At 46.4% G+C, this 15,849-nt stretch overlaps 1 protein-coding gene and 1 long non-coding RNA gene across 9 annotated transcripts in view; one reads left to right on the top strand and one right to left on the bottom strand.

The window, feature by feature from the left end:
- Naa60 (N(alpha)-acetyltransferase 60, NatF catalytic subunit) overlaps positions 1–15,849 on the bottom strand; it is a 33,109-nt gene that overhangs the window by 8,912 nt on the left and 8,348 nt on the right. For 2 of the 8 annotated variants that reach the window (XM_031360835.1, XM_031360825.1), the window contains 2 exons: positions 3,722–3,837; positions 852–981 (listed from right to left, as the gene is read on the bottom strand). In XM_031360835.1, the coding sequence (XP_031216695.1) occupies positions 852–981; positions 3,722–3,831 (240 nt within the window). In that variant the 5' untranslated portion in view covers positions 3,832–3,837. Of the gene's footprint in view, positions 1–851; positions 982–3,654; positions 3,838–13,783; positions 14,314–15,849 lie in introns of those variants that run through there. The other 6 variants (XM_031360813.1, XM_031360812.1, XM_031360816.1 and 3 more) reach the window with 5 other exon arrangements.
- LOC116084116 lies at positions 890–3,056 on the top strand. Its single transcript, XR_004116044.1, has 2 exons — positions 890–1,003; positions 2,815–3,056. It is a non-coding gene; the product is annotated as an uncharacterized LOC116084116 (long non-coding RNA).

Here is a 15,849-nt window from a genome sequence, read left to right as displayed (position 1 = left end):
GGGGGAGAAGAGGGAGGGAGGGAGGAAGGAAGGAAAGGAAAGAGGGAGGGAGGGAGGGAGGGAGGGAGAGAGAGATGGGGAAAAAAAAAGAAACAAAAATAACCTTAAGCCAAACAAAACCATTTGCTGGTTGGTAGGAGTTCCTTTCCTGAACATTCAGGAAAGGACTAAATACTGTTCCATTGCTATGACCATAATTAACAGGAGACTCCCCACTGTGATCAGCCACAAAGAACATAGCTTTTTAACTGCACTTAAAGTCTTCCAGTCTGTACTTAAAAGTAGTTGCCCAAATCCTTGAGGGTTCTGAGGTAGGTAAGTTTTTGAGTAGTTCACAAAATTGAGTAAAAAGAAATACATTTTCACCAATCCCTAACTGAAACCTAGCATATTCCTCAGCAGAGTACAGCGTTATTGGGGCTCCCATAACAGTGCCAAAAGCACAAATCACAGGCATCCATGTGTCACACAGCAATGGGGCAGATTCCCAACGTGTCACTTCTGCTTGTTCTTACTTCAAAATGCCCATCCTTATTAAGTCCACTAGTGGTCTTATTCATTATATTATTCCATGAACAAAAATAAGGCTGGAGAAATAGTTCAGCAGTTAAGAGCATTCTCTTGCAGAGGACCTGAGTTTAACAGTGGCATCTTACAACCACTTATGATTCTAGCTCCAGGGGGATGCTCTTTGGGTTTTGTGAGTATATATCCCCATACAGAAATATTTTGACTTGCTACTCTGACTCGTCTGGTCACAAGCTGCTGAGAACAGAGCAGAACTGGCACTGTGACCCCACAGTCACATCCTTTCAGCCATCACAGGCCAGGCCTTTGGAGCACAGACATACCTCTTTGTGTATTTTGGTCCTATTCTTTATTTCAGCTACTATCATTCCCACAATGGCACCTCTGTAGGTTGCAGCAAGGGAGAAGAACTTCTTGTTGGATGTGATATCACGATACCATGAGTCTGGGTACCTGAGGGAGAGAGCACACTCAGGTGAGTCATAGGGACCCGGGCTACCCTGCCTATCACTTACAGTCACAAAGAAGCTACCTGTCCATGTGGGAATTTTTTTATGTAAAAGATGTAGGAAAGAGGGGACCCTCCAATGAAACTGTCTCCACAGGATAGTTCCTGGAGGGACAGCACATGGCCAGCAGCCTGTTCCTCAGTGTGAGCTGGGACCTTAGAGCCCGCAGTGACCTGTGAACACTTGGGTAACACTTGGGTGGTCTGTGAGGAATTCTATGAGGGCTGGTAAGATGGTTAAGCAGGTACAGGTGTTTGCAGCCAAGCCTCAAAACTTGAGTTCAATACCCAGGACCCATATGGTTGAAGGAGAGAAATGATTACTGCAGATGTCTTTCTGGTCCTGAAGACTAGGCAAGGTGATTCAAGGAAGAGCCAAAGTTCATGGGTATGTAGACTAGGGTTTACAATACCTTACTAGACATGGGCGGGGACATGACACATGACTAAGTGATAGAGAGGCTGACAGCCAGGCACCCGAGAGGTGTCCAGGCCTATAACTCAATGTAGACCTACACAACCTCAGGCAACCCTCAGCAGGCTCGTTTCTGTGCTTACTGCACTCTTATTCCCTGGGCTTACTTTTTAGTAGTGGGTTTGCTAAACTTTTATTTTTATTTTTTTAAAGAAACACACACACACACACACACACACACACACACACTGTAGCTGTCTTCAGACACACCAGAAGAGTGCATCAGATCTCATTATAGATGGTTGTGAGCCACCATGCGGTTGCTGGGAATTGATCTCAGGACCTCTGGAAGAGCAGTCAGTGCTCTTAACTACTAAGCCAATCTCTCCAGCCCAGATTTACTAACTTGAAGGATAGTTTATGTTTTATTTTATAAAACATAAGCACTGGTTTAGCGTACATTCCTAAGAAGTTGGCAATTTATATTTCAATGCAGATGCAGAGTGGGGGGTGCCTACTTTTCTGTGGGCATGGAGTAACAAGTGTGAGGTTAGGACTCATGAAATACTAACTACCTTGCTTAGCCTTGATGTATTAAAGTTCGTGTCTATTTTTTTCCTCACAAACAAAACAAAACCCAAACCTGTTTTTTCATTATCATAAAATAATCTAGAAATAAGGCAAGTAAAAATGAAGGGACCCACAGGTACTAATAATCCACTCCACTTAGACTGCTGACAGTAATTAATTTGGTAGTATTTGGGGGCTAGTAAATGACCCCACCCAAAGTGGAGGTGCAGGGGTAAACCTCTCAGACCTCCTGCCTCTACTTTCTCATTCTCTCCCCTGAGGTAAGACATGTCATCTAGAATTCTTCTACTCCAATATGGACCACAGAAACCAGAAGAATCCCTTTCTTCTATGATTTTCTGATAGGAGGAGGTAGCCATGAAAAACTTCTCTGTCCTGTCTTGTCTGGATCTACCACTGTTAATCTTGAGGGTCAGTTCGATTAGACTGAGAAGGACTGGGTGTATCTGTGAAGATGTCAACAGTCTCACAATCTGCATTAGGAACTGCAGGCTCCCCGGAAGTTTAGAACCACGGAAGGTGGGGCTTGGCTGCAGGAAGTGAGTCACTGAGGGCGTGCCCTTAGGGGAAAGAGCTTGCTTGTGGCCTTCTCTGTTACTACTCCCCTCTACTCCCTGTCCACTGCAATGTGAGCTACCCTCTCAAACCCTCTCTGCCACAGTGTCCTGAAATCTCTGAAACAGTGTGGAAAATAACCCTTGTCATCCTTGCGTTGCTTCCATCAGGTATTTTGGTCACAGTAATGACAAAACTAACACAATCCTCCTTCCAGAAGGGTCCTACCCAGTGCCAGGAAGAGGGATGACTGCAGAGTCCACGAGGAATCTAAGCAGATGGGCCCACTGTGTCTGTCACCTTCAATCCATTAGGAGAAGATAATATTCTGTCTGACACTATACCACAGTCCATGCTTCGATGAACCTAATTCACCAAGGGTGCTTCCATCCTTACTCTGAAGGCTTCCTTGACAGAAGAGCCAGGTCAAATAAATTTGTCATTCTCTTCTCCTGCTAACCCTGTCTTTTATTAAAGCCATGGTTCTCAGGAAAGGCAGGATCCTTCTCATTCTTGTACAGTAGTTAGAGGTTTTTATCCTCTTTTATATTTTTAAATGAAAGCAGAATATGGAGTGCACTGCTCTCTAGTCAGCTTTCACTTATATCAGTAAAAGAAAGAGGAAGGAAAGGGAGGAACCTTCTGTCAATAAAGACACTTCTTTAACATATTTTTGTTCCTGGATATAACAACCTTTTTTAAAGACAGGGTCTCTCTTGTACAACCCAAGCTGGCTTCAAAGCTTAGGCCGCCCTTGAATTCCTGACCGTTTTCTACTTCCATTTCTTGAATTCTAGTATTACAGGCATAGGCCACCATAGCAGGAGCATTGCATTTTTATATGTACATATCCTAATACATCTAACAATTTCTTACATTGAAGTTGCTCCTAAATTCCCTGATTATGAGCATTGGTGAACATGTTTGTAAGTAAATTTCTCACAGAACCTCTTAAGGAAGGTGAGCAGCAGACACAGAGGCCTGAGGTTCGCTGCCTAGTTGGCCAACTTTAGATAGCAACTTTGGACCACTATGGTCCTGCCAGGCCCAGTCTTGCCTCTTCCAGGCTCAGGAACTGCAGATCTGTGCGTGCAGCCACTGGAAACACAGAGCCCAACACTCACTCAATGGGGAACCAGTCGCCACACAGGTACTTCACAGTGTCTATGTCATCGTGGCAGAGGAGGCGCAGGCTGACCTCGCTGAGGGCGCTGGAAGGCACCACCTCTGTCATTCACACCTGCGGGGAGAGGAGACAGTGTCACCCGGAGGCCTGCTTACCTGTTCCTCTACATCAACCCAGGAAGTGAAGGGAGACAGCTAGTGGCTTCCCATGACAGAAATCTTCTTGGGGTTGCCTTCATTCTGCAGATGGAGAGGAGCTGACTGCCTCTGGTCCATGTCTCTTTCCTCTCCTCTGGAGCAGCACCCCAGTCTTTAGCTTTCCCCCAGGAGTGACCACAGCTCCTGCTTGGCTGGTCTTTTATCTCTTAACTGCTGTTCCCTCACTTGTAGGAGGCAAAATGATTCAAAGACAGACCAGGACTCAGCAGCCCCCTTCAGCAGCCCGGTGGGTGAAAGCCAGTAACTGGTCAGGTACTCAAGGCAAATGCCACTGGCAGAGGGCAGGTCACAGACTGCTTCTCTTCCCGGTCTAGCAAGAGAAAACCCTGTGACACTAAAAATAACCAGGTGCTAGTGACTATGGGGGAAGAGGACTGAGGCTCACATCCTTTGGCCTCATGCTTAGGCAAACACACCGGCACCAAGCTATGCTCCCAGCCGTTTTAGTTTGAGACAGGTCTTCCTAAGTTGTTCAGGATGGTCTGGAACTCACTCTGTAGGTCAGGTCTAGGGAAGTCAAGTGCTGAGCTCTACCAAAAGGGCAAACCGCCATTCTTTTTTCTCTAAGTTGGAAGCAGGTAATTCAAAGGAAAGGACTTTACATTTATCCTAGCTTTCCAGAAGTAAACTATGATGTCAATCTCCCATGGCTGAGGGGAAGGATTTTTTTTTTTTTTTTTTTTTTTTAACAGAGCTACCACCAGGTAAAAGTAAAAATGTTGACAGACTCAGTGTCATTCATTGTGGAATCTCAAGAGGGAATCTCCAAGTCCAGAAAGACTCCTCAAAGAGTAAGAGACCAGCAGGAGAGGGCTGCTGCAGGGCAGGTGAAAGGCACAGACACAAAGCACCCAGCACCCAGGACTTAGCCTGTGCAAACAAGGAGATCCATACATCAAGCCAATCTCTCCAGTGTCCGTTCCTTCAGCTATGACCAGTGGGATATGGCCCAAACTTTTGGGGGTTCTTCCAAAAATTGCTTGGCCTGCCTGGGCCTAACCACAGCCTTCAAACCCAACTTTCTGGTTACAGAGGGTCTTGAACATACAGCAATAATGGAAGTGACATCTGACAGACAGACATGTAACCTTTTACATCTGGGCTCTCCAAATGAGAGAAAAAAGACAAACAAAATGAAGGGTACCAAATGTAATGCCTAAACCTATACCATGAAAAATAGGATTGAAACATTTTAGTGAAACTAAACCACAGGCTGGCTAGTATATGAAAGTTATTATGAAACAGCAGTTAATTTCCTTAGAGGAGGTAGAGGCCCCACAGGTCAAGGTCTTCTTCAGGAGATATATGCTGAAACATTTTGGAGTGTGCTATCCTAGTTTGTACTTTGAACGGAGGAAGGTTTGTTTTGTTTTGAAGTGTAGTGCAGTCACAGCAGTCAGAGTCAACCATGACATCGCTAGGCCTCAGGGCAGCTATTTGCCTTAGCTTCTCAGCCGTGACTTTAGGAAGATTCTAAAACCTCCGAGAGTCATGGGAAGCATCCTCAAGGTGAGCGTCACATCTTTCTCCTGGCCTAGGCAAGCTCCTCTCACACCTGTCAACAGCATCTTTCACACAAGCTCCTCCCAGACAGGCTGTAAACACGAGTGGTACCCCCTTCACTTCAACAGTACCTCAACATACTGACACCTGTGCGATGCATCTCATACATCTGCCCTCGAATTCCTCCAGCGTCCCTTTCCTACTCTCTGTGTCTGTGTCTAACTTCACCCTTGCTTGTAAGAGTCCTATCTGCTGCCTCTTTCCTCCTCAGACTCCAGGCCACTCCCTGCAACACTTCACCCCTCTTCTGTCCACAGCCAGACACAGGCAGGCATTATCATAAACCTTCCCTTAAGCAAAGCATGAGCAAGATTATCCAAAGCTTCCCCATGTGCAAGGTAGGAATCACAAGCCCAAAGGCTCTTGAGAATGTGAGATTTCAAAGACACAAAGTTTTGTTTTGAAAAGCCAACAAAGATGAATTCTAAGCTTCTTCCTTTAGGGAAGATGGAGAGAAGTTAGCGCACGAGTGACTGACAGGACACTGTCTAGTACATCAACAGTCTGCGCTCAGGGCCTGGTGTGTGGGGGATGAAGGCAGCAGCAAATGCTATTCACAGCTTGCTTGTTCAAATGAGCAGCTGCCTGTAGGTGAGAAGCCATCTCCACGGAAGCCTGTCTGCTTCCAAAGCTTCAGAGTAGGAAAATGAATGACCTGCAGAGTGACAAGAAACATCCACCTCTCTATTTCCAAACAGCACCCCTGCTTTGAAGGGAGCTCGTCACATACATAGTGAGCACGTAACACACACACACACACACACACACACACACACACACACACACACACACGCACGCGCGCACAAATGATGATACAAAAGGACTCCACCTGTAGATTCTAGAATTGGCACACATGCACACGCACGCACACACACGAATGATACTAGCAATCGAAAAGTGGCTATGAAGGAAGAACTGAAGGAGGGCTTAAGGGTTTTCAAAATCATCCAGGATGAGGGAATGAGCATATGGCTGTGCCTATCAAGTGCGAAGCCTGGGTTCAACCTTTTTTTTTTTTTCTTTTTTTGGTTTTTCGAGACAGGGTTTCCGTGTAGCCCTGGCTGTCCTGGAACTCAGAAGTTCGCCTGCCCCTGCCTCCTAAGTGCTGGGATTAAAGGCATGTGCCACCACTGCCCGGCTAGGTTCAACCTTTAGTGGCGTGCATTCAGGAGGCAAAGACAGAAGAGTCAAGTGTTCAAAAGCATTCTTGGCTACAGAGTGAGTTTGAGACCAGCATGAAATACACGAGAATGTTTCAAAAACATCATACGCACCTATGGAAGCCGGATAGGATCATGAACAGCATAAGCCCAGGACTTGAGAGGCTCAGGCAGGATAATAATGAGTTTGAAACCAGAAGTGATACATAGCCAGACCTACCTCAGTACATCAACTAGTATAAACCAGCCTTCCCCAACACCAACTCCACACAGATCTAGCTTATCAAGCTGTGTATTTGGCCACATGTTCATTATATCTCAGGTAAAACCAGTGTCAGGGGGTGAAGTCCCAAGTCCAGACCTACTCTTTTATCTCTGAGTCAAAAATTCTCTCCATTTCATACTAAAAATCTATTAATCATTAATTTCTCAAATTCATGTCACAAGGTCAGGCTCTGCTCAGGAGACTAGAGCAGAGGTCAGAAGCTTCTGGCCATATAGAGGAGGGTGGCACACTGTGGGATCATTTCTATACACTAAACTAGCTTGCTAGAGAAATCCCATGACAAAAAGTACATTAGCAATGTGAGAAGGGCTCCCACCGCTGCTCTCTCATGGAAGTGCACCAAAACGCTCTGAGTTGCAGTAGAAGTGGTCTAAATAGCATCTATCTGTTCAGCTATGATCTTTTCATATCCACCATCAGGCTGGACAAACAAGAACAGGAGCATAGAGACCTGGTGGAAGGCTGAGGCCAGAAGACGTAGTACAGAGATGGAGCCCGACAGTCTTATCACTGAAGTTCTTTGGGCAAGTCTCCTGTCTTAGTTTGTTTTCCATTGCTACCACCAGACTTTAGGACCAAAAGTAATCTGGAAAAGAAAAGGCTTATCTAGCTGATACTCTGTTTCAAACAAAAGAACCCAAGTCAGAGCAGAAGTTCAAGATCATCCTTGGCTGCAGAGAAAGTCTGACACCAGCCTAGACTACACAAGACCCTGTCTGAAATGAACAAAAGATAGGGAAATGTCTGCTTGGCATACTTTACTAACATCAAAGATAGATTTCCTAAAGGGCTCATCCATCATCCAGTCCAAGAACCCTTCTGCTACTGTACAGAAAACAGCTACAAGATCCCTTCCTGTTGGTAGAGAACCCAAGAGGAAAAGAAACCAGGCTACCCAGTTCAAGGGAGAAAGCACGGGGACAGAGGGATTTAGTTTCAGCATCTCTTACCTGTAGCCTCCCTGTGGCAGACCCGCCCTCCCGCCTCACCAATCTTTCCATCCTTAATGGGGGTTTCTTTAAAAAAGTGTTTTATTTCTCTATTGCTTCCATTTATGTTTCTCCAGAATTAACACCACCACCACCACCACTACCACCACCACCATGGAAATGTTAAATTTTGTATAAATATCCACCTGATCATGAAGTCAACTTTTTGGTGCTCAGGATCAAAGCCAGGCTGCAGGCCTCCCCAGGTATCTACCCTACCACTGTGCAGCAGCAGCAGCAGCAGCAGGGGATCTTCCCTGAGCATAATCATCCCTGTCTGAATTCTCCTCAATAATTATGGCAGATGTTTATGTTCTCCAAAACTAGCTTTCATATTGTTTGAACCTTCTGCAATGAGCTTGGCTTATTTTATTATTAAAAAATATTTTAGGACTGGTGAGATGGCTTAGTGGGTAAGAGCACTGATGGCTCTTCCAAAGGTCTCGAGTTCAAATCCCAGCAACCACATGGTGATTCACAACCATCTGTAATGAGATCTGATGCTCTCTTCTGGTGTGTCTGAAGACAGCTACAGTGTAGTTATGTATAATAATAAATACATCTTTTAAAAAAAAAACTTTGAGTACAAAAATTCCTAACACATTTTGTATTAAAATAATCTCACGGGTTGTTTTAACTAATAATGACAAGGAAACTTTACAAAATCCAAAATTAAAAACGTTGCAAGTTTTAAGGTAACCATTTCATAAAAGCAAATAAACTCCTCTATATTTAGAAGGAGACAGATGCCCTTAAACTACATGTGAAGATGCACAGGTTGTAGATGTTGCTCACTGCTGAAGCACTCACCTAGTGTGCACAAGGCCCTGGGCTCTATCCCTACCACTGCAAAAGACAAAAAAGAAAGCAAGGGCAGGGGCTGGAGAGATGGCTCAGTGGTTAGAAGCACTGACTGCTCTTCTGGAGGACCCAGGTTCAATTCTCAGCATCCACACGTTGGCTCTTAACCACCCTTACTTAAATCCAGTTCTAGGGGATCTGATGCCCTCTTCTGACCTCTGCTGGTACTGCACATGTGATACACAGATAAACACTCAGGCACACATACATAAAATAAAATACTCTTTTAAAAGAAAAGAAAAACATACAACAGAAGGCAGACATTTAAACCCCTGTACTCATCCCACCTCTACTCAACTGTTAGTAGTTTTTTCGGGTCCTGTGAGGGAAATGACTTTACATAAGGAAAGGCTTGCCTGGTAAGCAGGTGATGGGCTGCATGTGTGCCCAGACTGTGCTTATTGGCTAGGCAGAGCAGTTTTTGCACACGCTTCAGCAGAGGCAGAGGAGGAGCGCAGCAGCAAGGCCATGGGGTGAGTCACTTAGGAACAGGTCACAACTGCAGTTCCCAGGCATCTTTCAAAGACACCTCAGTGTGAACAGCATTCCACGGCACTCTGGGAACACCAAGGGAACAGCAGAAACCCTATCTCATTAACATTTTCCAGAAAAAAAAAAAACCCTTTCAGTACTTAAAATCATCTACCTATTTCCAAGCCTTTGTGCTTAAGTCAACCCCATTTCAGGAACAAACGGGAAAAACGTCTTTCTGAGGCAGTCCTGCTAGCACACTCCATGCTAGTAAGCACAGGGCAGCATCGAACTCTTGAAAGGAAGAAGGAAAGACAAGAACTCTTTATTTTGTGTATGTGGGTATTTTGCCACATGTATGTCTGCGCACTACGTCAGTGCTAGAAAAGGGTACTGGATTCCCTGGAACTGGAGTTACAGATGAATGTGTGCACCGGCATATGGGTACCTCCATCTAGTGGGTCCTCTGCAAGAACAGCAAGCACTCTTAACTACTGAGCCACATCTCCACCCCAGCCCCAGCATCAAACTCTCAATCCTCCAGCCCGAGCCTAGGCAGGGTTGGGATTGCAGGCACAAGCACTACTCCAGCTTCACTGGACTTACTGTAAAGATTTATTTATTATTGTGTGAATGCCTGCATATTTGTGCTCTCTATCGGGGTGCCTGGTGCCCATGGAGGCCAGAAGAGGGTGTCAGACCCCTTGGAGCTAAAGTTTTAGGTGGCCATGAGTAGCCCATTAGGAACCAAATCCAAACCCTCTGAAAGAAAAGCAAACATTCCTAACAGCAAGCATCTCTCCAGTCCACAATAACTATTCCACAACAATAAATCAGTCAATCAATCAATCAATCAATCAATCAACCAATCAACCAATCAAACAAGCTAGCAAGCTAGGAGCTTTGAAAACCAGTTTATTTGCTTGGGACATAGTCTTGCCCTCGCTTACTTGAAAATTCATTATATATCTTAGGCTGCTTTCAGACTTGTGGTAATCCTCCTGCCTCTGCCTCCTGAGTGCTGGGATTAGAAGTATGCAGTTATGCTCTAATAGTCTTTTAAAGTAATAAAATACCTTTCATCTTCTCATGGAAACAAAGGGAACAAGGATTTTCTCCACTGTTTGTTCTTTGTCTCTACTCACAACCACCTCCTTCTCCTTGGAATGCTGAATTTGTGTCTGACATTTATTCCTAGCATCAGTGCCCAGAATGCCATGCTGTTCCCAGAGTGCTGGGTTTCAAAGGCAATGTCACGAGTCTATTTTAGGATAAAATAGGTAGTCATCTACTGATAACTCGAAGAAACATTTGAAAATCTTGATGCTGTAACACAATTGATTCTCATCTTTTGCCCCTAAGACAAGGTCTCTCCATGTAGCCTTCACCTTCCTCAAACTCACTACATAGATCAGGCTGGTTTCAAACTCACAGAGATCCACTAGCCTCTGCTCTTCAAAACCTGGGACCAAAGTGTGCACTAGCACACCTGGCTGAATCTCACCATCATTTTGAGGGTGGGAGGTCTCTCCTGGTCAGGTGGACACTGACTGAGGTAAAGACATGGAACGGGGTCTGAGCCGAGACACAGGACAAACAGTTAACCATCACTTGCTGTCACATTCCTAGCCACCGCAGCTCAGAGCTGTGGCGACGCTAGAGTGCCTGTTATGACCCTGCCAACCTCTGGACTGAGGCACTCTCTCTACTTAACTGCTCACATTACTCAAGACACCAAAGCACTTCCTGCAGAAAGCAGTAGCCCCCGGGTTAGATGCCTTCCTGTCACCTCATAAACACTGAGCAACCCCCCTGGTGCTCAGGGGGGAGAATAAACTCTTCTGCAGTTAAACGCATGAGTTCTCTGGGCTTCAGACAGACCCTAACCACCCAGCCAGTCAGCCTCCAGAGACCAGGAAAGGTGGTTTGCCCTCAAGTTATGAGAGCTACAATTGTTTGCTGTATCAAATCAGTGTGTGAACTGCCTGCTCCAGACCCACCACCTCCAGCACCACTTTGCGGACCAGCATTTTACCCGAAAGCACTCCACACTTATCACATAAGCAGACTGTCCTCCAGTGCAGGCCACACCCCGGCCTTGCCTGCTGCAGAGGATGTGCTGAGGTGTCAAACCTCTTCCAGGAGGCGGAGGAGCCATCACCTCTGAGAAGACACACTGGTTAAGTTACTCAGGTACATGGGACCACCATCTTATTTGAGCACAGCAAAGAGACATTCCTTGCCTAGAACTCAAGTTCTAGCAACTCCTGTCTCCATCTGTCTGTATCCTGTGACTTCAACGCAGGACTCTACCCACCTGAGCTTCTCCATACTGCACTAAGAGGTACGCTGAGGTACCACAATCTCTACTCTCAAGCACTCCTTGGTCATACCTAACCTCTGCTTCCCAGTCTTGGTTCAGGACTATCTTTATTTTTTTTCATATTTATTTTTTCATTAGATATTTTCTTTATTTACATGTCATATGATATCTCCTTTCCCAGTTTTCCCTCTGAAAAAAAGAAAAAAATAAAATAAACAAAAAACAAACAATAAAAAACCCTGTTCTTTCCCCCTCCCCCTGCTTTCCACCCGACCCTCTCCCACTTCCTGGCCCTGGCATTCCCCTACACTGGGGCATAGAACCTTCACAGAGCCAAGAGCCTCTCCTGCCCTTGATGACCGACTATGCCATCCTCTGCTATACATATGCTGCTGGAGCCATGAGTCCCACCATGTGTACTCTTTGGTTGGTGTTTAGTCCCTGGGAGCTCTGAGGGTACTAGTTAGTTCATATTGTTGTCTGTCCTAAGGGGCTGCAAACCCTTCAGCTCCTTGGGTCCTTTCTCTAGCTCCTTCATTGGGGACCCTGTGCTCAGCAGGACTATCTTTAATCTCTCAGACCTGGCATCTAGAAATCTTCCATTCCAGCCAGAAGCATGTTGTTGCTATGCAACTTGGACAAGTCAAATCTAAAGATACTCTCCACACGGTGTAGGTGTGGTTAAACAGTGACAAAATCTCTTCAAGTTACAACTGAAGGAGGCTAAAGATAGTAAGGACAGGACACATAGACTTAAAAAAAAAAAACAAACCCAAAATTGTATGTTTTATGCTGATGTTGGTGTGCTGACACCAGACCAGACTTAATTTTGTGACAAGTTGTAACAATTTTCATGCAAACCCAGCCCAGGAAGCCTGATGTGGGTCTATCTAGGTCTGTAAGATGAAATTCTAGCAAACTACAACCTGTTTGAAGAGCCGATGCAAAGCCTACTCTCATGGAGCTTATGTCGGTACGTTATTCTTGTTGTAATCAGAAACCCAAAAGGGAGGTGTGCATACATATGCTACTTGCCATGACCAGTATACTTCTTTGAAACGATGGCCCTTTAGAATCCCATCTGTACTAACTAGCAGTTCACTGGTGTGTGTGTTTGTGTGTGTGTATACACTTATATGCTGTTTTTGTCCCAGACCTTCTTCTTCCTGACATTTCGGCTGGTAACAAGGTCACAGGCCTTCGAAAATTCTCCTCCGTGTCACATGGTTCTGTGAACTCAAGTCTTTGCATAGATGATTTCTGGAGTAGCATGACTTTGCCTGCTGGGTCACACAAGCCAGCAGACAAGCCAAGACTAATTCAGGGGTTTTATGTTTCCAGTACTTTGAAAAAGGAAAAGTTCTTTGGCCACTTTCTTAATTAGCACTCCAGACACCACAGGAGCCACACTGTTAGGCTGTTATTCTCTTCTTTCAAGACCACAGGGTGACAAGAATGACCCAAAAGCACATGGCTCTGGGACTTGGCAGAGTTAAGAGATCAATAAAGGATCCAAAGTTTATGTTTATTGCAGCCTGGCTCCCGAAGCCTTGGGTTTTGACATTAGCTAGGCAGGCAGGCATTTGCTGGAGGTTCAGGGAAGGCCCAGAGTACCCTCTCCACAGCCCCAGGCCAATTTTCTCAGGAGAAGATAACAGCTCTGGCCACAAATCCCCTTTTCTCCTTGGCAAGTCTTTTTTTCCAGTTCAGAAGAAATAAGCCAGAGGCGATTATGGAGGGTCAGCTTAGCTTCCATGTGCAGAAATACCAAAAGTACTGCTGGACTGAAAAGACGCGACGGACCTAAAGCAGGGTCCTCGGCTTTCACGAGTGCAAAAATTCGACAATTACCCCCAGCGCAACAAGTCCCTTAAGAGAAGCTGGAGCTAGAAGAGTCGACCAGACCCCTCACCTCCAGCAAAACCAGAGGATGCCGCCTTTCCATCTCCCAATCCCTGCAATTACTGGCTGAGGGTCCCCAGAAAGGCCAATTCCTGACGCCCACCGCGCCCCTCGCCGCCGCCGCCACGGAAACAAACTGGGCGCCAAGAAGCTCCCCGCGCAGGGGTAGGTAAGGGGCGCGCTCTCCGGGAAACCCGGCCTCCCACGGCTGGCCAGTGCCCTCCGGGTCGCGACTGCGACCTCCCCACCGCCCCGACTTGCACCCGCCGAGCCCCCAGCTGCCTCACCTCGGACGGGAGCCCGCGGCAGCCGACGGTGTCGCAAGGCTCAGCGCATCCTGGGGGAGCCGGGAAGCCGGACGTGGGACTGCGGGGTCCCCCCCGCGACAGATTATGTAACCGGCAGGGGACGCAGCCGGGACAGGGAAGGCGGCCCCGCGGCACTTCCGCCTCTCGTGCTCCGCCGGCAGCGCAGCCCGGAAGATCATTGGCTGCTGCGCCCATGTAGCACCGCCCTCCCTGAGGACGACGCCACCATCTTGGGAGCGGGCAAGCCTCGGGCCGCTGGTGGGGCCCGCTCCCGAAGCTTCCCGCACTGGCTGCGGAAGCTCGACTGCTGCGAGCCGCTCAGCCGCCCTAGCGTGCGTGCGTGGACGCCGGCGGCGGCCCGGTTTCTGCGCCTTCCCGCGATCCAGCCGGTCAGAGAAGCCTCGAGGCCTCCCAGGTCCTGAGACGCACAGCTCCGCCGCTGGCCTGCTCTTCCCCCGCTAGAGGTAAGTAGATGCCGGCGCTGTTGGTTGCTGGAAACCCTGACTCAAAGGCACCGCCCCGCGCTCGCGCGAACAGCCACAGAAGGGTGGTCCTGAGCTATCACTGCAGGGTACAAGTGACAGTGGCCTTCAGAGCGGGGTGGGGGTGGGAGTTCTATATCCAGATGTAACTCAGAGATAATTCAGTTCTTGTTACCAGAGAAAGCTTGTTGGCCAACAGTTTAATTTTTGCTTTCAGATAACTAAAATGGTCCACATAACAAACAAAAACCAGAATATATAGTCAAAGGTTCAAACAACCTTTAAAAAAAGATTAATATTCAGGATATAGATCAATACATTTTTGTGTCTCAAATCGCGTAAAACATCACTATCTTTGAAACATCAAAGCCATATTCTTTTAACATTTTGAAAAGTAAGGTGTACCTCAATTTTAGAATTTTGTGGTTTCATATGTAGCTAAATGGTAGAGGTGATCTTGGGGTGTTGGCACACACCTGCAATCCCAGCACAGGAGAGGCTGAAGCAAAAGGGAATGTGATAAGTGCAGCTTGTGTCACATTCGTGAGATAACATTGCTACAATATCAACGATAAAACTATGTTAAGTGTACATTCCATTATTCAGATGTTCAGATTTGAAACTTCAAAGTAAAAAGGTGAGGCTATGAAAAGGAAATAGCTTGTTTTCCACTCCTCTGCATCTACATGCTACAACATAGTGGTAAACTCATTCAGTTACAGAGGAGAGGCAAAACTGCCCGCATCCTCATTATACCATGTGGCCTGGGGTTCAGCATTAGTATCACCTTGGGGCTTGTCAGACTCTCAATCAGAATTTGCATTTAATTCAGAAGCGGCATCCAACAGGATTCCCAAGTGAATGGAAAGGACAGTAAAGATTGAGAAGCACATTCTGGATGATGACAAAGTAAAGACATTTCTAGGGTTCTAAAAGAAACTGGCAAAGCCTTGGTACACAGATTTGAAGAATTCAAAACTGTCTGATGAGATCCTGTCTCGTGTGCATGCGGGCCCAAATTTGTATGGGCACATGTGTGTGCAGGTACATGTGCATGTGTGTAGGCTCAGAGTTGATGTCAGATGTCTTCCTTGATGACTCTCCACATTCTTTACTGAAGCAGAACCCCTTGATGAATCCCAGCTAAACCACCTAGCTGGCTTGCCACATGATTCCCTGTCTCTGCTTCCCATGTGCTGGGATTACAGACCACCATGTCTGCCAAGCTTTTATGTGAACTCCAGGGACCCAAGTTCCACTTCTCACACTTATGCAAGTGTTAGGCCATCTCTTGGCCCTAAAACCACCATTTTAAACACAAATGAGGAAATGGTTGCTATTTTCTTGGGCTTCCTATATATTAGATATTGTATTAAGCAAATCTCACTTGTCGTCAGGACAGGGTCAGCACTGTGGTATTACAATGACAGTAAAGGTAGCTGAACCCTAAGACAAAACAGAGAGCCTTGGTTCCGAAGTCATCCTTACAAGGGTTAGTCCATTAATATCATCCTGCTCTACCCTGACATACTGATTAGTTCAGCTAACCTTAGCCTGAACAGG

The sequence above is a fragment of the Mastomys coucha genome, unplaced genomic scaffold, assembly GCF_008632895.1.
Source record: "Mastomys coucha isolate ucsf_1 unplaced genomic scaffold, UCSF_Mcou_1 pScaffold12, whole genome shotgun sequence".
Taxonomy (NCBI): Eukaryota; Metazoa; Chordata; class Mammalia; order Rodentia; family Muridae; genus Mastomys; species Mastomys coucha.
This window is presented reverse-complemented; position numbering and strand designations above follow the sequence as displayed.